Source organism: Enhydra lutris, unplaced genomic scaffold (genome assembly GCF_002288905.1).
Source record: "Enhydra lutris kenyoni isolate GAN:26980312 unplaced genomic scaffold, ASM228890v2 scaffoldscaffold32, whole genome shotgun sequence".
In the NCBI taxonomy this organism is placed as follows: Eukaryota; Metazoa; Chordata; class Mammalia; order Carnivora; family Mustelidae; genus Enhydra; species Enhydra lutris.
In genome coordinates this window covers 816,893-838,182 of record NW_019154116.1, presented here as the reverse complement: position 1 = coordinate 838,182, position 21,290 = coordinate 816,893, and the positions used below count along the sequence as shown (strand labels likewise).

The window sequence follows — 21,290 nt, the reverse complement described above, 5'->3', positions numbered from 1 at the left end:
GGGCCGTGGTAGGTTGGGGAGTGGAGAGTTGGGCCGTGGTAGGTTGGGGAGTGGAGAGTTGGGCCGTGGTAGGTTGGGGAGTGGACAGGTGGCCGTGGTAGGTTGGGGAGCAACCATTGGCCGTGGTTAATCATGGTGTCAAGGGAAGGCCCTCACAGCAGGGTGTTTCCAGCATGACCACAAGCACAACATAAATAGTTTTTTACTGATGAAAATATTTTGGTTTTTATCTGGGCACCCAAAGCAATTTTGACCAAAATGTGCCCATTGTTTGCTATATATGGCTAGTGAAGGGCCGACACCCAGAGCCTCAGTAAGGACAGGCTACTCCCTGCCCCCAACCCAGGGCCCACTATTTACACACCACATGGGTGTGTATTTGCACAACCAGTGAAAATTCAGTGCGTCCCACTCCTCAGGAACTCAGCACCCCCCTCCCCGCCCGTTGCTGCAGACCAAATGCAGAAGAAGAATGTCCCTTCTTTGCCAGATTATCTGTCCCATTTCTATCCCTGGGATAGTTTCGGGATGGAGAGTGGCAACACCCTCTGCAGGGACCTTTGCTGAGCCAGCACCCTGCAAATGTTTGGGATGATGGGCTTCCCAGCAAAAGACCACCCACCAGGGTGACCCTGAGGCCGCCCTGCCAGCGGGTGGCTGGTGCCGCCTGATGACGCTGTGCTCTCCCAGGTTGTGTGGGTCACGGCCACCATGCCGTACGTGGTCCTCTTCGCCCTGCTTCTGCGAGGAATCACTCTCCCTGGGGCCATCGATGGCATCAGAGCGTACCTGAGCGTAGACTTCCGTCGGCTCTGCGAGTCTTCTGTGAGTACGCCCTCCGCTCGCGGCCCGCTGGGCCACACGCACGGGCAGGCTCCACGCCATGGGACTACTGTGTTCTGGGGCAGGAGATCCCGGAGGCAGCAGCTGGGCCGGAACTTCTGACTGAGCCTGTAGATGTGGCACGTGCAGGCAGCCCGGGCAGACTGGCTGCACGTGGGACCCCACCAAGCAGGGCTCACCGTCGGGTGACATGGGCATAGCCGGGAGCTGAGTGGACCAAATGAGAAAGTTCAGGGAGGAGAGCCCTGCTGTGTTCCTATGAGAACAGACTGAAAGGCTGCTTCCAGTGGGCATCTTTCCCTCGACCCATCCCCCTTCCCGGAGGAAGCCTCTCAGCTTCCTCTGACGAGCGCCGTTGGGCTGCCCAGCCTGTGCCAGGAAGCGCGGCCGCTCACCTGGAGGGCAGGTCTGAGCTCCGGCTCTGGTTCATCTTGGCTACGTGAACCAGGGCTCCCTCCCCAGGAAGCCAAAGCTCGCTGGTGAGACACTCATGGCGCCCATGGCACGAGGGAGGGAGTTAACTCACTCACATCAAATACTAAGTCTGCAGGTGGTCCACACACTTTTTCGACAAAGAGAATGATCATTCTGTACCACAGTACTCAGAGACGGCCTATGGAAGAGAGGGGACTTGGCCAGGCCATGGGACAGACAGAGGTCTCCCAAGAGAGGGGGAGAGAAGGGGCAGCAGCATTTTAGGGAAACAGGGCCCAGAAATGTGAGTGACCATTGGCCGGAGGCAGCAGGGATGATGGAAAAAGTAGCATTCTCAGGAGATCATGGAAAATGCAGGTGCCCTCGATTTTGGCAGATGGTGGGGACTCCAGTGGCTACCCAGGGGACTCACTGTGGCAGGACCATGAGACATAATGGGGAAGGGTAGCTGGGGTGTGGGCGGCACGAAGCTGGGGACAGGGGGATGTTTGGAGGATCATTACCCAGAACCACTAGGTGTTGGGGAGTCGGGTGTGGCACCCACCAGGATGGAGGAAGGCACAGCCCTGAAGTGGAAATGGGTAGGAACAGATAGAAGGGGAAGCAAGTGTGGCTTGTAGCCCCCAGGAAGTCCCCAGGAGTGGGGGAGCAGCAGAAGGAGGCACCCATGGACAAGGGCAGGGAAAATGGCCCTGAGTGAGCCACTGGGAAGTCCATGCAAGGACAGGCAATGAGGCCAAGAGAACAGCAGATACGTGCTCTGCACGGGCAAGGGAAGACAGTGTCCATGCGCCAGGAAGCCAAGGGCTGCCGCAGATATGCTTGCAGGGGGAGTGGCTGTGGGGTCAGTGGCCAGAGGCCATGATGAGGAAATCAAAGAAAATAACATGAGGGCAACATAAGGAGGCTGGTGCTTGGGCAGGAAAACCAGGCAGCGCACAGGAGGAAGCTAGATTGGTGCCCGTGCGTGCGCAAAGAGGCTCACGTGTGAAGCAGAGAAGAGTAAATGACAGACGAGGCTGTCAGAAATTAGACAATAGAGGACAGGTAGAAGGTGAAAGGCGATGGGTACACAGAGATAGATATTGGATGGATGGACAGACAGATGGACAGACAGACGATAGACGGGTGAATACATAGATTATGATGATAGTTGGATGATGGATGGACAGACGGATAGATGGGTGATGGATAGACAGATGACGGATGGACGGACAGATGTATACATGATGGATGGGCAGATGATGGATGGATGGATGGGCAGATGGCTGGATACACAGGTGATGGATGGATGGGTGAGTGGATGACGGATGGACAGACAGATGCATAGATGATGGACGGACAGATGATAGACGGTTGGATAACTATGTGCATAGGTAGGTGATCGATGAACACATAGTCGATGGGTGGCAGATGACGGATATCTTCGCAAACCAGTGTGTCTTGTCCTCTCCAACCACCTGTCAGCTCGGGGCTAGGAAGGGGCATAGACCAGGACAGAGCAAGCCTACAACCCCTGGGCTCCAGTGAGCCTGCGGTCCCAAAGGGGCAGGCCCATGTGATCCCCAGTCCAGAGGGTGGAGCCATTCCTTGTCCTGCTGCAGGGTCCTGGCTGACCTTTGGATAGCGCAGGGGCGGCACCTCACTGGCTTGGGGTCATCCTGGGGTGTCCTCCCGGGGTTCCTTCTGGCCCAGGTGCTGTCCATTCTTCCACCCCCAGACTCTTGGTGACCCCATCGAGAGATCAAGTGGTCCTAGGCATCCTTCTCTGGGGCTTAGCTGTTGGAGGAAGGCGCCCCAGATGCCCCCAGGGACACAGCTGCAGGAGCTGGCCCTGATCAAGTCAAGGGCTCCCCAGCCCTATCCCAGGCCTGACCCTCACCCATCCCCTGGGGTTCGGTCCGGAGTGACCTGATGGAGCCCGCCGCAGGCTGGACGCCTGGCCAGCATCCCCGCTGGTCTAGGGCAGGGCAGGAGCAGAGGTGCCACACAGGGGCCCTTCCAGAGCAGACAGGACAGAAGGGACATCTGCTGTGTCTCTTCCCACAACATCCCTGGCACTCTGGACCTTGCTCTGCTCTGACACAGAGGCTGCCCTGCATCCTGGGGATCTGTTTCTGGATCCCTGTATGGACAAGGGTTCCCCGTTAGGGGTCAGCATCCTTAGATGGCATCCAGACCCTCGTTCGCTCGCCTGCAGCCCTTGGGGCAGTCGCACAGGGTGGGACAGGTCTGGGCTGGGGCACAAAGTCCCATCCCGGAGGGCTCCCATTCCAGCAGGAGAGGAGGGGCCCAGTGGTGGAGGAAGGCGGTTCCAGGTGGGCCCAGAGAGACTGCCAGGTGGGTTCCAGGATGGGCCCCGGACCAGGTCCAGAGCTGGGTGCTCAGGGCGGCAGTGAGCAATGGCCCGGACACTTGTCCGGGAGGCGCATCTCGGAGGGGGCCTCACATGTGCAAAGTCTCAGGGGTGGGCACTGACTTGGCAAGGGCCAGGCGCAAAGCAGGGGCAGGGCTCTCCCAGGACTATGGCCCCTGCCTGCAGTGGCCAAGCGAGCTGACTGATGGCCAGCACAAGCGGGACGGCAGAGCCGAGGCCCCTTGGCCCATTCGCCCCTCAGCTACTTGAGGCTGCACACTGAGTCCTAGTCCACTGCCTGGAACACAGTGTCCCTGACAGCGGGGTGATCCCGAGACTCCGGGCAGGCTGCCTGAAGGACAGAGGCTCGGCTGGCCCTGGTGCGCGGGCCGGTGGCACTGCCCGGCAGCCCTGGGTTCCGGCCTCCTCTGCTGCATCCTGTCCGGCTCCCTTGTGAGGTCATACTGAGGCCAGTCACCCTGGGGCATTCCCAGCCGAGCTCTGCTGTCACGGCCTGAGGGTTCTCACCCACAGGCCTGCACCGTGGGCTGTCTGGACGCTCAGGGGCAGTCCCCAGGGCCAGCCAGCTCCCAGAGCCCTCAGATAGCAGGTGTGGTCCTCCTGGGGGTGATGCCGGTGGTGGGGGGGGGTTCAGCTGCTTTCCACCCCCACCCGGGGCTGTGTAGGGGCGAGGCAGTGCCCACATCCCCGGGTGGTCTCTGCATCACCCTGACAGGAACAGTTATGGCTTTTTATTTTTTTTTTTAAAGATTTTATTTATTTATCTGACAGACAGAGATCACAAGCAGGCAGAGAGGCAGGCAGAGAGAGGGGAGGAAGCAGGCTCCCCACTGAGCAGAGAGCCCGATGCGGGGCTCAATCCCAGGACCCTGAGACCATGACCTGAGCCGAAGGCAGAGGCTTAACCCACTGAGCCACCCAGGCGCCCCAGTTATGGCTTTTTAAATACCACGTTGGTGCAGCTAGGAGCCGCGGGCTTACACTCAGCACTTGTGCGCCCCAGCCGCGCTGCCCCGGGCGAGCACATGCGCTCTCCGGGCTTCACGGCCTCTCCGCAGGTATCGCCATGTGCGTACCGTGAGCCTGTGGCTTTAAACGCCGTGGGAAAGACGCGGACATCCGTGGGCACGTCTGACCGAGGCGGCCATGTCCGTAGCATCATCATACGTGACCTGCAAGTCTGGCCGTGCGCAGAGCGGTGCTGCCGTTCCGGAGAAATCGCCAACGAAGCACCCAGACAGCGCCCCTCCGTGAGCCTTTCTCGGGCCGGGGAACGCGGCGGGCGCATCCCCGAGACGGCATTTGCCCCGATCGCGTGGCTCAGACGGCTCGTTGATGACGATCTTGTGTGTCAGCCCCCCTCTCCCGTGGAGCCCTTGGCGGCCCTGTGACAGCTGGTGTCCCAGGCCCTGCACACCCCTGAGGTCACCTCTCTTGTCTGGCTCCGCACAGGTGTGGATAGATGCCGCCACCCAGGTGTGCTTCTCGCTGGGCGTTGGGTTCGGGGTGCTCATCGCCTTCTCCAGCTACAATAAATTCACCAACAACTGCTATCGGTAAGTCCCACCGCAGGGTCTGCCAGGCCACAGACTTCTTCTTTTTTTTTTTTTAATTTTTTAAATTTATTTCAGCGTAACAGTATTCATTGTTTTGGGCCACTGACTTCTGACATGACATGTCCCCAGACACGGGGAGGGGGACACGCCATGCTCGTGGGGCCTCTGAGCCGGACCGTGGGCTACAGGCAATTTGGTTCTTGCTCTAAGGAAAGTACTAGCAGATGAAGGTGTTCACCACCTCCCGGAGTCACCACCAAGGGCCCCGACCTCTGCCCCCTCCTCCATCCGCTGCCGGGCCCCAGCTGCCGCTGCCTCCTGGTGCCCAGGGCCAGGCCTCCCTGGGGTGCTCAGGGCACTGGGCTCCAGGGCAGGCTGACCTGCGGCCAAAGGCTGGACCAAAGTCCATCTAAAAACAAAAGTGAGTCCGTCTGGGACCCGCTTTCTCTGACCTTTACGGTCTTGTGTTTATTTCCTTCACATCATGAGGACAGAAAATGCGGTAAAAATACAAAGCATGCATAGCAAAGTGGGCACCCCACACGGGGGGCAGCCTCTGCTTGAGTCCCCCAGGGTCTGGGCGCTCGGCACACGTCCTTCCACTCCGGCAGCCCTGCTCCCCCACCTCTACTTCCCTCTGGCCCTCTGAGTTCTCAGCCTTCCGAGTGGGGTCCCCCAGGCCGGGAACACACAGACGCATAGCATCGGGGCCCCACCAGACATCCCCAAAACCGCATTTCTCCCAGGTCTGCGCAAGCCATCTAGACACCCTGCCAGACATCCCCCTGCTGAGCGTGGGTGGGGACCCCGTTGGTTTCCGTTTGCCCGCCCAGGGCCCCCACACTGCCAGTGCAGACCATCCCACCTTTGCACCGAGTCCTGATGTCAGAAGCCCTTGGCTCCCGGGCAGACGCGCGTGGCTGGCCACCAGGGGTCCGCCTGGGCCAAAGCCTGCACACACCCGGAGCCTAGAGCCACTCCGATGGGGGTCCTGCCACCCTGGGCACGGGCCTGTCTGCAGTGCCACCCACAGGAGGGGCCAGGGAGCCCCCGGAAGAGCACCCTCCAAAGCCCGCCTGACCCCGGACGGGGTGCATCGAGGACAAAGGGAGGGAGTGACCCCTCCTGCAGCGTGTGGCTGGGACGTGTGTCTTGTTTCCCAGAGACGCGGTCATCACCACGTCTGTCAACTCCCTGACGAGCTTCTCCTCCGGCTTCGTGGTCTTCTCCTTCCTGGGGTACATGGCCCAGAAGCACAGCGTGCCCATCGGGGACGTGGCCAAGGACGGTGAGTCCCCCTAGGGCAGGCCACCGTCCCCACAGCCGTGTCCACCCAGTCCCCCCGAGTGTTTTCCCCACACAGTAGGAGGGAGACGTGCGGGCCCTGAGACCGAGTCACTGTGTTCGGGATGGGGGGGGCAGTGCGCAGAAGGATACAGCCTCCAGGGCAGCGACACACCCACCACACCCCACCCCTGCCCCGTTAGCCACCAGCTCCGTGCAGAGGCCCTGGGGCTGCAGGACAGGCTGTGGTTCACGGCCTCAGGGCAGGCCTTGTCTTTGTTTACACTGGGGAAGGGGCCCACACAGCTCAGGGAGGGAGCCCTGACCGCTTCCGAGCCACGCAGCCGGCAGGGTGGGAGAGCAAGGCCGGGGAGAAACCCAGTGGATTCGCACACAAGCCTTTCATTAGCGCCAAAGCTTTTCCCTCCAAACCCCCAGTGATCGCAACATACGTAGGTGGGCTTTGGGTAATAACCAGAGGAATCATGAAACCTTGGGCACGCAGACAACAGAGACCCTTGTTCCCAGCCCGCTCGCCCAGCCGGCCGCACACACCAGCTGTCTGCGTGCAGAAGTGGGCAGGGGGAGTGGGCACAGGTGACCCAGCGAGCAGGCTGGGCCCTGGGAGGAGGCCAAGTGTAGGCGTGGGGTGCGGAAGGGGCCCCCTGGGCACTCGTGGGGCTGCTCGGTCCTCGTGTGTGGGAGGAAAGCCGTGGCACTGGGTCAGTCCGGGACCCCGGGGTCTCCTGAGATCACCGCAAGCCCTGGCCTGCGTCAGATCATTCTGGGGGTTAGTGGGGAGGGCTCTTCCCCTGGAGGCTGTCCTCGCCCCTCCACTTTCTCTGAAAAGGCCCCTCGTCTCCTGGGGCTGCCTCAGGCTCAGAAGAGCCCACGTGGGTGTCACTGACTCATCTCCTCCTGAGTCTTTTTACTTCTGAGTGGGGCCGGCTGGCTGCTCAGCGAGGGGCCGAGGGGAGCAGAGGGCCGCCCTGCCCGTAGCCTCCATGTGACTCCTGGCTCTTGTGCGCTACACCTTTGGATCCCACTTGGGAAGTAGGAAGCAGAGGTCCCGCCCCCCGGGACTGGGAGGGAAAGCAGAGGCTGGGCGCGTGCTTCCTAAGTCCGCATTCTTGCCTCCAGGAAAGAAATCCAATAAAAGCAGGAGAATGGGAACATAAAGCAAATAAATACAGAGCAGTGAAATTTACTCACTGCTGCTTTTATGCATTTCCCGTGCTTCTGCCCTTTTTTACGATAAATAGCAGCGGCTTACGAAACCTCCATTAGCCCTGGAAGTGCAGTGAGCATCTTCTGTGCATTTCCGCGACCAGTAAAGTAAATGTCATTTACAGCTCTAATTCTCAAGAAAACAGGGTGAAATGTTAGCTCAGGTACGGAATTGAAGGGCGAGGACACGGACGTCACGTTCCGCGGAGCCGACCTGCCTCTTCCCCGGGGTCTGCGGCTCGTGGCGTGGAGGCTTCAGATCGTCCGGAATGAGCTTCCATCCGCCCCGTGCGGGGACGGTGACTCTCGCCTGCGGGCGGGAACTGCGGAGAGCCCAGGCCTGAGCTCGGCTCTGCTCTCTGTAAAGACGCCTCAAAGCCCCGATCCCACCGGCTGGCTCCCGCCGCGGCCCCACTGAGAGTGGAGAGAGTGGGGAAGCTCTGTCCTCGTGCGTAACGGCGCGGGAGACCGTGCGAGTGACTTAGGCAGGCCCATCTTCTAAAAGTGACCCTGAGATGGATTACAGCTTCCGGTGGGAATGTTTTTGCTTTGGGGTCATCACGGCCAAACGGCCACAAGTCCGGCGGAGGCCCACACCGTCTTCACCCCTGCCCCCTCGCCCCCTCCCCACGGCCCCACCCCCTCGCCCCCTCCGGCCCACGGCCCCCCGCGCCCACCCAGACCCCATGGTGGGGTGCAGGGGCGGCGCACCTGCCAGCATGCCTGTCTTCCACGCAGCGGCCCCGCTCCCTGTGTCCCAGCAGGGAATGGTCCCAGGAGCGGCCGCGTGCACAGAAACCTGCCCCCTTCCCGCACTCGCCGAGCTGAGCATTTCCATGTTCTTCACGTGGTTTTTAACGATCAGATGCAGAGTAATTACTGGCACGGACAAATATTCACGGGTTGCTAAATGTACTGCAGTGAGTGGGAGCGTGTGCGCGCGTCAGCACAGATGTGTACACGTGTCAGCCTGCGTGCGTGTGTGTGCATGTGTGAGAGCACAGGTGTGGGGGCGCACACGTGTCTATTACGTGCAGAGAACAGACCAGGAGGCCTGTGGGAGGTTGTTCAGGGCGGCGGGCAGGTAGCCCCCCCACCTCTGGGTTGGTTCCACCCCCACCACCCCCGGCTCCCACAGCCCCACACAGACCAGAAGGACCCAGAGGAACAAGGTGCGGGCCTCCAGCGGACGTCAGCTTTCCATGACCTGGAGTCCCGGCCTGGTGTCCCCTGCGTTCCGCGGAGAGAGGACCCCCCCGGAGGGCGGGCGCTGGCGGGGCTGGTCATCTCCCCGCGGGGAGCGGAGGCTGTGGTGGCGGCAACAGGACGACCCGTCTGCAGGGCCTGGGCTGATCTTCATCATCTACCCGGAGGCGCTGGCCACGCTCCCGCTGTCCTCGGCCTGGGCCGTCATTTTCTTCATCATGCTGCTCACCCTGGGGATCGACAGCGCCGTGAGTGACCTGGGCACCTCGCATGCCAGGGGGCCCTGCGCGGCACAGCCACGCCCCTCCCCACCGCCCTCACAGGGCAGGCAAACCCAGGCGACCCCAAGGGGGGGCCCCGCATGGTGGGAAGAGGGGCCCCACAAGTGCTCGGGGCCCTTCCTGGGTGGGGTGTTGGACCAAACCCTCTTCCTTCCCTCGGGGTGGCCACCGTGCCCTCTGCCCAGGTCACCACAGACCCTGACACGCGCACACAGGCCAGTAGTGGGAGGACAGCGCGGGGAATGTAGTGAGGACTGCCCAGAGCCAGGGCCGGTCCCTCCCGCTTTCCTTGACCCCAGAGCCCCCAGGAAGGATGGCTGCACCCACAGCAGGCCAGCAAGGGCTCCGGCCGCAGCCCAGGCCCCGCCCACTGAGTATACCGGGTGCGACCCTCTGGGTGTGCGTGTGCTCGCAGGTACATGTGCGCGACTGTGGGGCAGTGAGCTGAGGAAGCAGAATGCGGGCTTCCTCAGGCTCCTGGGTCCCCACTGCCTGCTCAGGACCAACAGCTGAGACCTCAGGGTCCCCATGAGTGGCCATGGGTGCCCCATCCCCCAGAGCTTCCCGGAAAGTGTAGAGAACCACACATCCCACTCCCTGGCAGCCTGGTCGACGACTGCTGGGGGGCCACGGCCCTGGACCACACGTCTGCCTGGGATGAACAGCACGTCCTAGAGGAGGAGGGCAAGGAGGGTCACCACGCAGGGCAGGAGGCTTGGAGGACCCCCATCACGACAACACTCAGAGTCAGGAAGGCTGCGCCCCAGGCCACGCCAGGTCCTCCCCAAGAGCAGACTAAGGCCCTGCTGTGGGGAACATGTGTTTGGGGTAGGCGGGCCGGGCTGGGGTTTTGTGGTGACATCGGCAGACGGTGCCACATTACCCACGTGGGCTGCAGGGCTGCTGAGCACATCCTGTCGGGGACGGCGTCCCCCCCTGTGTCCCCGCTCCAATGGCCGAGGGCTTGCACGCAGGGCACCCTGTGTCCCAGACGCTGTGCGGCCCCCAACTCGCGCCCATGCCCCGGCTGTAAGTCCGCTGGACTGGACACAAAGCGCGCCCCGCCCCGCAGCGCCCCTGCTCTGTTGGCTGCAGATGGGCGGAATGGAGTCAGTGATCACCGGGCTGGTGGACGAGTTCCAGCTGCTGCACCGGCACCGGGAGCTCTTCACCCTCTTCGTCGTCCTGGCCACTTTCCTCCTCTCACTCTTCTGCGTCACCAACGTACGTACCAGCACTCGCTGCGCCAGGCGAGGTCGCGTCAGCATTTGGGGTCGGGCAGCCCAGCTGGCACTGACTGAGAGCGGCGGACCGCGACTTGGAATGATATGCGGGTCGCCGTGGTCACGTGTGGGACTGTGTGGTCGCACAGGGTGGCCGTGGCCACCAGGAGCAGCTGTGGTCACACGTGGCATAGCCGTGGTCCATGGTCCTTTTGCTCCCGGACGGCCCCCTTGGAAGCAGCCTGGGCTGAGCACCTCCCTGTTGGATCTGCGGGGCCAGGGGAGGCCTGACCATGGGGAGCGGGGCTGGGCCACCTTCCCTCCCACAGAGTCACTCCCAAGTTTGGCCGCTGCAATTTTTATTGCTTTCCCCCTCGGATTGCAGCCGGAGTGCCAGGGCCGGGGGGCGGGGGGGGCGCGTCCTTCCCAGTCCCGTGCAAAAGGCACATCTGTGAGAAGCTGTGCATGGACTGAATTCCAGCGGCTCCTATCAGACTCTATGGGGAGTAAGACAGACTATGTCTGTGAGCTGGGTCCAGTTTAAACTGGGCCTGGCGTCTCCCTGGGGAGAGCATCTCTGCGGGCTCCCCAGGGAGGCGTGCTGTGCCCAGCACCCCGAGTTCAGCGGGCGCCCGTCTTCCAGGGCGGCATTTATGTCTTCACGCTGCTGGACCACTTTGCGGCCGGCACGTCCATCCTCTTCGGAGTGCTCGTCGAGGCCATCGGGGTGGCCTGGTTCTACGGTAAGGGCGAAGCCTCTCCGGAGCCACGGTGCGTCCACAGGGAGCAGACCCGGCCGCGGTGCCGTCGCTGTGACCAGCCGGCTGGCGTCCTTGCACGGTCCCTGTGCTGCCTCCTTCCTGACACGTCAGCTCTGGGAAGCTTCGAGCGGTGGCTGCCACGGCACCGCGAGGACAGGAGGCTGGAAAGGGTCTGCTTCGCCGCATCGATGAGCACAGTTAGCCGGGGCACCCCAAGATGCTTACCGTGGTCAGAACTATTCTGTGTAGCCACCCGATTGTGCCGGGCCCACGGCCTCGTGGTCGCTGAGGGAGAATGGCTCACGGGGGCCAGTGGAGGGGAGGTCCCCGCCGTCCGCCCAGAAACAGGCCTGTTCCTCACTGGGGACCAGGACCAGCAATGCAGTTCACAAGGTGGGGGCGGATTGGCACACTTTACAGCACCGTGGCTCACATGCCAGCTCCTCACAGGGGCAGAGCCTTCGCCGTCTCCGCCACCGCTGGCCTGCCGGCCACTGGCTCCTGAGTTAGAACTCGGAACTCCTCTGGCGGGTGGCCAGCCCCCAGGTGAGACGGGGCCGCCTGCAGCCACGGTTGTCCCGCCCCTGCCAGGCCCCCAAATCATCCTGGTCACTGTGACTGCCGCGGGCCCCCGAGCCGGAGAAGGCCCTGTTCCTTCCCCACGTGCTGACCCTCTGCGCCGGAAGGAGAGAGCACCCGACCGGGCCCCTCCAGACAGTCGGCAGGGACAGCTCTGGGAACGGGCGCACCCCTCCCTGGCTGGGAGCCCCGGCCCTGAGCTCACGGCCTGCTGTGCTGCGCCGGCTCCCCCCCCACCGGCCCCGTGGGAACCCCAGTGTCACGCAGGGCACACGGCCTCGGCCTCAGGGCTGGGGCAGTGTGGCCTGAAGAAGCATGTCGGCTTCGAGAGGTTGCCCCCGACATATAGCTCATATTTTTGGAACAGATTTTCAATTCTAGTTTCTTTTGTACAGGAAAGGGAGATACTGCATTCTGTGCTTTTATTAACACCTGGAATCAATACTTGATCCTTTAGAATGGGGCTCTGTCCCTTGTCCCCAAAGGAAACCCCCCAGGGAAAGAGAGGAAGTGCCCCAAAAGCGTCCCTCGGTTATGAGCCTGGCGATGGTGGGAGGGACGCTGGCGACCATGCGCACCCCAGACCCTCGGGAGACGGAGTCCATGTGGTTTCCCCAAACGGCTATTCCCATCCCTGACCCAAACGCAGTCTGTGTTTCTTGCACGATGCATCAGAGTGTGTCAGGCTCTCTGTGCACCTAGGGTCCCTGATGGTCTTCGAACCAACAGCCCAGCGCCGAGAGGGGCCGTGGACTGCCCTGACCACTCGTGGGGCCGAGTCCAGAGGGGCCCAGGGACTGGCCTTGGGTTCACCCTTCTCCCTTCTCGTGCACCCCTGGTCCATCTCCGTGTCCGGGGTTCTGATGATGGGGTTGGTGTGCACAGAGGGAATTCTGAACGGAGGAGTCTTCCCGACGGGTCCCCAGTGTGACACCCGCAAGGCTCACCCAGGGCTCAGTGGACCAGCTGTGGTCGTCTGAGCGGAAGCCAGGCCAGACTCAATGGTGAGAGAAATCACCGGCGAGATGTCCTAGAGAAAGTGCCAGTTCACTGAGCTTCTGGAAGTAGCTAGAAGTAGCTCTAGAAGTAGCTCTAGAAGTAGCTCTCCTTAAGAAGTAATGATGGCAAATACAGCCTTGAAAGGAAGGACACTCTCACACCTGCCAGGACACAGGGAAGCCTTGAGAACACCATGCTGAGTGAGATAAGCCGGCCGTAATAGGACAAACCCCATAGGACTGCACGCCCGGGAGACAGAATGTGACAGCGTGACAGCGTGATGTGCTGGTGTGACTGCAGCCGTGGCGGGGGAGGGGAGAGTCAGCGCTGCACGGTGATGGCGCTTCTGTCCGGGGAGATGGGACGGTTCTAGCCAGAACCGTCCCATGGTGGTGACAGCCGTACAGCAGTGTGAGTCAGCGCCTCCGAGCACCACACGTAAAACCACACGTAAAAATGGCTCAAATGGTAACTTTGTATGTTGTGCATTTAACCAGAATTTTTTTTAAGAGAAAAAAAGCAGTAGTTCCGGCAGAGGGGAGACAGGACAGCCCAGGGCATGAGAGGAAGGGCTGTGGGAGGAAGAGGAGGGAGAGAGGGCAGGGCGCTCGGGGCACATGAGTCAGGTTGAGGTGTGGCCACAGTGAACACGCGTGGGGACCCAGCCAGCAGGCTCCCGGGAGGTCTGGCGGGGAGGAGCTACAGGAAGTGGGGGGGGGACCCCTGGCGGGCTGGGCGCCGTCCTGACTGGCCGCATGGCTCCCGTACCACAGGCGTGAGGCAGTTCAGCGAGGACATCAAGCAGATGACTGGGCAGCGGCCCAGCCTCTACTGGAGGCTGTGCTGGAAGTTCGTCAGCCCCTGCTTCCTCCTGGTAAGCACCCCCCGACCGCCCAGGTCCCCCGAGGCCGCACACACTGGCTCTCTGCTCCTGTGCAGCTAGGGAGGGGGCTGTCCCGTACAATCCTCCGTGGTCCCCGGAAGGTGGCCCCCACCCTCTGGACCCACTGAGAAACCTCACGGAGGACCCACAGGGATTCTACCCCATGCCTCGCAGCTCTGCCACAGAGGGAGGCCAGAGCTGAGCATGGCCAGCGGCCAGTGGCTGGTTCCTCCCCTGAGGACAGTCATGGAATTGAGACTTCTAGGGGGAGGGGGGCTCGAGGACTCAAATGCCAAAAACAGGAGTGACTCAGATGCTGTCACAGCACAGCCGCTGAGAGCACGTCTACTAGCCGCCTGGTGCTTCTCCTTGGAGCCAGAGGACACCAGCCCAAGCCCATGGGCCAAGGCTGCCGGCCACCGGCCTCATTAGAACAGGGCCACGCAGATCCCCTTACCATGGCCCACAGCTGCTTCCCACCAACAGCAGCAGACGCCGTCCTCGTGTGGCTCACAGAGCCTGATGTGTCCTGCCCAGTCTGGACAGGTGACCCCAGGGGCCGTTCAAGGATTGTCCTGCTCTGAGCAGAGAGCTGCAGGAGCTACTCACAGAGATGCATGTCTCCCTGACCCCTGGCATGTCTGGGACCCGCAACAGATGAGTTCGATGTCCTGCCCCGACCCAGCTAGTGAGAGGCAGAGACAGAGACAGAGGAGACGGAGAGACAGAGACAGAGAGGCAGAGACAGACAGAGACAGACAAGATGGAGAGACAAGAGAGAAAGACAGAGATGGGGAGGCAGAGACAGACGGAGAAGCAGACACAGAGACAGAGAGGCAGGCAGGCATGGAGGGAGGGAGCCAGATTCCCGCAGCTGCCATGACCGGCAGTGTCTCCCTGAGCTGAGCCCGGACACTCGGGTGCTCCCGAGGCCCCACCCCACGCCTGGGGCCTGCTTCCAGCACGTTCATGCGGGCTGTGCTCGGAGGGCTGAGGGGCTGGTGTGGACGTCGGATAAGCCAGGCGGGGTCTCCCCAGCATGACCACCTGGGAGGCACCGCACACGGGGGTGGGCGTGGGCCATGGGCATCCCCGCCCCCGCCTGCAGGACCCGGACCCCAGAGCGGCCGAGTCGGGGAGACCCTCCGGGTGAACCGGGCACCGGGTCCCACCTGCCCGCCGCCGGCTGAGAGCCGCCCTCGGTTGCAGTTTGTGGTCGTGGTGAGCATCGTGACCTTCAGGCCCCCGCACTACGGAGCCTACGTCTTCCCCGAGTGGGCCAACGCGCTGGGCTGGGCCATCGCCACGTCCTCCATGTCCATGGTGCCCATCTACGCCGCCTACAAGTTCTGCAGCCTGCCCGGCTCCCTGCGGGAGGTGCGTGCGCACGCGGGCCTGCCCCGCCCTGGCCGCGGGGACCCCGCAGCGCGGGCGGGCGGGCGCCCACTCCGGACTGACTCGCGGGGAGGGCCGGCGCGGGCAGTGGCCTCGGTGGAGGACGAGCCCGCGGCAGGGGCGGGCCGGAGAGGGCCGGGCGTGCGTGCGCGTGCGCGTCCTTCTGTGCGCGCGCGCCCATGCGCATCCACGTTGCGTGTCCGCGTGCGTGCGCCCGTGGCCGTGCGCGTGCGTGTCCACCCGTCCTTCCCGCGCACGCCTGTGCGCGTCTGCCCAAGTCTGCGCTCACGCGCGCTCACGCGCGCTCCTCTGGCTGCGGCGGGCGGGCGGCGGCGCGGGCGAGGCCACGTGGACGGGGGCGGCGGGGGCCGGTCCCCCGGGCACCGCTTCTCCCCCTGGCGCCGGCCTCCGCGGAAGGAGCGCCCCGCACGCCCGCGTGTTTCCCGGGCCCACGGGCAGCCTGGTCCTGCGGCGGCACCCACGGCTACCCCCGCACAGCGGTCCTCGGCAGTCCGGGCAAGCCTGGGCCGGCGGGGTCCCAGGGGCTCCAGGGAGGGCGGGACGTGGGGGGCCGCAAAGCAGGATGCACCACGCAGTGGGGACCCCCCTCCCACGCTTCTCCATGCCCGCAGGGCCCAGCCAAGGCCCCTGGGGTGGGGGGACGGAGGCGCGGCCTGCAGCCGAGGGGCCGGACTCTGAGCCAGCCCCCGCCCCAGGGTCCCCTGGCCTCGAGACTCCCGGGGGCCTGCATGCCGTGCGCCCTTGCTCAGAGCCCGTGGCAAGCGTGCTACAGAGACAGCGGCTTGTCCTCCCTGCACTGAGCTCGGCCGCAGGGTCTGGGGAGGCCCAGCCCTCAGCCCCAGCATCTGACCGCTGTCAGCAGGGGCCCGGCCTTGCGGAGCGCACTGCTGCCCACGGCCTGTCCTTCTCTTCCAGAAATTGGCCTACGCCATCACCCCGGAGCAGGAGCGGGAGCTGGTGGACAGCGGGGAGGTGCGTCAGTTCAGGGTGAGTGCGGGCCGCCCTGCCGCCCTCCGCAGGGAGGACTCAGAGGCCTTCCCCAAGCTCCTAGGCGGTGGGCCCCTGCGGGCCACAAAGCTGCGCTGGGGAAGGCGGGAGAATGCTGGTGCACCTGTCCCAGGGGTCGCCTGGGGCCACCCTCCGGGGACCCCTGAACTGATGGGGGGCACGCAGTAGGCAGAATGAGAAAGCTTGGGAGAAAGAGGAAGCAGAAGTGGGGAGAGGCTTGAAGTGGTGGAGGGAGAGGGCCCGAAACAGCTCTGAGCCTTGCCCTCACGGGGTTGGGATGTTGAGGTGCTCTGTCAGACCCCGACCCCAGGGGTCACTCAGGCTGCTGCAAACTGTTGGGGTGGGGGGCTGCAGAGAGCCAGGAGGCCAGGGGCCTCCAGTGGGAGAGGGTGGAGGTCTCACCAGGCCCGTGGCAGGATTGGGTCCGTCCCTTCCTTGGATTTGCTCGCTTGTACTTGTGCTAACTCCCCAAATGAGACCTTAGGTCCCTCGTTCTCAAGCTCTCTTCTTTCCCAGTAGAAGCTCTCAAGGCCTTGTCTGGGGCGCAGTGGCCACACTTAGCACAGCCTTGTCCTTATCCTTTGGTGTTAAGGGGATTTTAGTTTTCATTGTGATTTTGTCCACCGTGAGTTGCTTGAAGTTTGCTTTCAAATCCCCAAATCTATGGGGATGTTTCGTGGATGTTTTGGGGATCAGAGTCTGATATGATTGCATCTGGTCACGTGCTCTCGGGGGCACATGAGGACTTCGGAGTGGCAGAGCCCCTGACCCACCATGGCAGACGGGATGCACATCTGTGGATGCAGGTGGGTCCTGTAGTTGGTGCCACACGCTCCTCCTTGTGCCTGTCACGTCGCACTGGTGGCCTTGCCGCTCAAATCGAGCAGCACGTCGCTGACTTCAGCTCTCCTTCCGGTGAGAACTGGGACGGGTTTGCACGCTGTAGCGAACTTGTCCAGGTGTCCCCCCATCATCCCCCCAGTTTTTTGCTTTATATATCGTGCAGCTGCTTTCCGGGGTAACCACACGTCTGGGGTGGCCGCGTCTCCCCTCCCACATCCCTTCTCCCTCGCGCTGCTTTTGCGCTGACAGTCCTCTGGTCCGACGTGGTACTTGCAGCAGGTTTCCCCTGAGTTTGCAGGAAGCACCTTCTACAGTGTTTCTGTGTTCGCCTTTGCCACGATCTCAGAACGCAGCCGTCTTCAGTACACGCCTGGGACTTTGTACTGACAAAGATGAGTCCCTTTACATCTGTTGTGATTATTGGTATTTTCAGCTTGATTATAGGCTTTTTAACTCTTTTTGCTGCATTTTTAATGTGTATTTTTTCCTTTCTTACCTTTATATGGATTGCTCTTTGGGGGATTTGCTTTTCCCCCCTTTTTTAATGTTTTCTCTCTGTTTGGAACTTACACACTCATGTACTTGCTTACAGACCTGTACGTCACTCCTTTACAGTTATCTTTGGAATTGTGACATACGAGCCTCCCTTTGCACGCGTGAAGTGACACAGTATCTCAACCCCGTCCTGAACGTCACAAGGGCTTAGGACTTCTCCTGCTAGTTATCATGCTGTTAGTGCCCAGTGCTCCATTTCTGTCTTTTCTAACCCACAAACTAGGCACTGTTACAATTATGCTCTGTTGTACAGAAACGCTCTCTGGGTTAACGTGCACGAGACTACTTAGTTCTCCACCCGACTTTTTGACATCTACGTCTTTCCTTTGAGCATCATTTTCTGGCTTTAACATCAAACATCCTTCAGACTTTCCTTTAAGGAGATCTCTTGATCGACTTCCCCACTCTTGTGTGTCCAGAAACGTCTTCCTTTGGCCCCTCTCAGGAAGGAGGGTCTCAAGCACTGTCTCCGGCACTGTGAGACTGCACGTTCTCATGCGTTCTTGGCGCCCCTTGGCTGCCGCTTGGAGACCGTGCCTATGTCCGGGGCCTGCACATCCATGTGTTTTGTCTGTCTGGGGAACGTCGCAGTCGTGCCTCGCAACCTTGCCTCCTGCGCGGCTCCCCTCGGGGCTCTGCTGTGTGACACTTGCCCTGCCCTCGGGTTCTCATGGTCTCTCAGGAGTTTGGTGAGTGTGGTGACTCGGGTGTACCGTCGTGCAACACCTTCTTGTCAGTGCACACACAGCTGCTTTGAGTCATTTATCCAAAAATCAAACCGCTTGAACTTCCGCACAGAAAGTTCACACTGATCGTAACTCCCGTGCGCAGCCTGAGGCTCCCCCATCCACCCCCGAGGCAAACACTCTCCTGCTCTGGTCCGCATGCCCCCTGCCCCCATCGTCTCCTTGCATCTGGAGATACTTCTGTGTTCCCAAAAAGTCCATCGGTCTGCAGTGGGGCGTCCCCGTGGAGCTCTAGGGCCAGCTCCGTCCCACCTGCGTGCCCTACATGGCCCTGCTGGGCGGGGGCTGCCCGCCCCGATGCGGCCCCTGGGGAGCCCAGCCCCGGGTCTCTGGGAGACCGGGGGCAGCCGTGTGCCGGCTGCAGGGGGTCGGGCCTCTTCCTACCCCGGGCGTAGCTGTTTCGGGACAGGGCCTGTGGCGCTCGGTCTGAAGCATTCACCCTCGGTTCTCGCCGTTCTTCGTGACCGCACGGCTCGTGCTCAGAGCCACACGGAAGCGACAGCCGCACAGTAGTGGGCAGCCGCATCTGCCGGCGAACTCCACACCCGCGCTGGTCACTCTTGGCCTCCCCGAGCGGTGAGCGCGGCCTCCCCGGCGCGCTTGGAGCTCATACCAAGTGAGACACAAGTGTGGGTACAGCCTTGCCCTGGGGTGGGAGCAGAGGCCCCAGGGAGGCGACAGAAGGGGGCCTCGGGCCATCCCTGGTCTGCCCCCCACCATCTGTCCCGCCTCAGATGTGCCCCTACCCCCGGGGCCGCGGTGGCTGCTGCTCCCCGCCGGGCCCTCGCGGCAGCAGTGCTCTCTGCGCTTTGCCTGCAGACCTACTCGTACGCGTCTGCACAGGCTGAAGGTCGTTCACATCTACGTATTTAACTTAAGGGTGTGTGCGTGAGGCGGGTTTCTGGAAGGTTCACATGGGCATCAGACCTGAGCTTCCTGGGCTGCGCGGCGTCTCCCAGAACTTGTTGGGTGGGCAGCCAGGAGCCGCTGGGAGCCAGGTCGCCCCCTGCTTTGCTTCTGAAGAAACCTGTTTCCTTCCTAGCTTCGCCACTGGCTCCTGGTGTAGCCGGCGGGCAGGGGGCCCGGACGGCCACCCCAGCGCAGGAGAGATGCCCGCAAAGAAGAGACCCTGAGCTGAGAGAGAAAGGCGGGGCCGCCGGCTGTGGGACTCCTGCTCTCCCAGAACCACACGGAGCCTCTGCCTCCCGGCTCCGTGCGCCCTTCCTTTGCCACCGGGAGAGGACTGGCCGTCGTGCTTGTCTCTGTGACCACGTAACGTAGATCCGTGCCCCTTCCTGCAGGTAGAAGCCGTCCGTCCGTGTTCTGTTTGTGCCGAGCCCACTCCCTCCCACCGCCACCCCCCGCCAGCTGCCCCGAGTGCGGGTCTTGCTGTCACCCATGTGCTGAGAAGAAAAGTGGTGATCGTGGCAGCTGACAGCCCAGGGCTCGTGACTTCCTGGGTATTTTATTTTGCTCCAACTAGAAGAGCCACATGTCATATGTTGCCTAATTGTGTAGAAGGTGCCCTGGGGAAACCACAAAAGGCAATAAAGTGGGGCCACCACGTGTCCCCACACCATGCACCTCGTGTGCGCGGAACCTGCCCAGGGTCCCAGTGTATGTGATGGGGACGCTCTGTACTTCCTTCTAGCGGACAGAAACACAACGGGGGTCCATGCACGCTGCCGCCACCCCTGCCCAACGTGGGCCGCACAGTCACGGCCACCTCGCTGCAGATCCCCGGCCCCAGGAGGCAGGGGCGTGTGCCCCTCACGCCCAGGCCCTGACCCTGCCAGGAGCCCGCGGCAGGTGGCCTGGGGTCCCGGGACCTGGGAAGGAAGCCGCTGCTGGGGCTTCTGTTCCTCGGGTCACGTCCCCCCCGCAGCAGCACCATCCATGTTGGGGAACGGCTGTTTCAAATCTTGTCTACCTGTGAGCCGAGACCCATTCTCAGGAGGCAGGGCTGGCTTCTGAAGACCTCTCCGTGATGTCCCAGTTGCCATTTGTGCGCATGTTGGCAGCACCAAGGGAGGACGGCAGCCACGCTGCTCCCTGCACGCTGGCGTTGCCCTGAAGGGGACCTGGCCGCCAGAACCCAGAGGCTGCACGCAGCCTGTACCCCGGGCCCCGAGAGGTCGTGCTGTGTGACCCCGTGCGGCCATCGCCTGCGAGGGGCCCTTGGTGCCCAGGGCTGAGGAGCTGGCCGCTCAGGGAACCAGCTCGTGGATGGCGGGGGCCGGCACCCTGAGTGCTCTGTGTAGATAGCGGTGTCGTCAGCGTCTGTCTGTCTGTCTGTATCCGTAGTCGGCACCTCACGTGAGTCGTCGGCAACAATAAATCCATGTGGGAAAATGGACCGTAGCTGTGTGGGCGCCTTTCTTGGCTCAAGCTGTGGTTCCCCCGCTGCCCCCACTCGGAGGGAGCACCGCTGGGCTTGACCCGGACCCGGGACCCCAGCCTGCAGACTCCCCTCGCACCCACCAGCCCCGCCACCCCAGCCTTCCTCTCCAGAGCCTTCTTCTGCCATCGGTTCCCCTGCGGGCTCCCCACGTGTCCAGACTCCAGCCGGGCATTCGGACCACTGCCGCCACCCCACTCAAGCCCGTCTTCTGGGGACAGGACACCAGGGTCCTGAATGGTTCCCTACCCTTGGCCCCCAGAGGATCTCTTGTCCACTCTGGGGCAAAAGGGTCGATGTAGATGCCAGTCAGCTCTGGCCACGGCCCAGAGGAGACATGTATGGCTTCTCACTAAGTTTGGAATAGACACCAATGCCGCTCCGTGACCTAAACACTCGGGCAGCGGGTCTGTCCCGTCAGGCCATGACTCACCTCCTAGGACACTGGTCCTTCCCTCCAGGCCCCCAGCCTGGCCCCCGACGGAGGATCCTGACGGCTCACTCACACAAGGGCTCCATGCCGCCCCCGTGCAATCGCTCTTCTTTCGGATTCCCCGACAAATGCCGCGCTTCCTTCAGGTGTCATTTCATCAGGGACCACGGGACACACACGAAGCCCTCGGGTCAGCTCCATCCCCAGCCATGTGCCAGTGAGCCACGCCTCAACCAT

The 21,290-nt window shown here is 62.3% G+C and overlaps 1 protein-coding gene across 1 annotated transcript in view; it reads left to right on the top strand.

Annotated features, from left to right (window-relative positions):
• Positions 1-19,620, top strand: part of LOC111153448 (solute carrier family 6 member 3) — a 34,234-nt gene extending 14,614 nt beyond the window's left edge. The window contains exons 5-14 of the mRNA XM_022512471.1: positions 691-825; positions 5,108-5,211; positions 6,375-6,499; positions 9,064-9,176; positions 10,305-10,433; positions 11,076-11,175; positions 13,545-13,645; positions 14,864-15,031; positions 15,986-16,057; positions 19,265-19,620. Coding sequence (XP_022368179.1) covers positions 691-825; positions 5,108-5,211; positions 6,375-6,499; positions 9,064-9,176; positions 10,305-10,433; positions 11,076-11,175; positions 13,545-13,645; positions 14,864-15,031; positions 15,986-16,057; positions 19,265-19,288 — 1,071 coding nt within the window. The 3' untranslated portion in view covers positions 19,289-19,620. The remainder of the gene's footprint in view (positions 1-690; positions 826-5,107; positions 5,212-6,374; positions 6,500-9,063; positions 9,177-10,304; positions 10,434-11,075; positions 11,176-13,544; positions 13,646-14,863; positions 15,032-15,985; positions 16,058-19,264) is intronic.
• Positions 19,621-21,290: the final 1,670 nt, after the last annotated feature.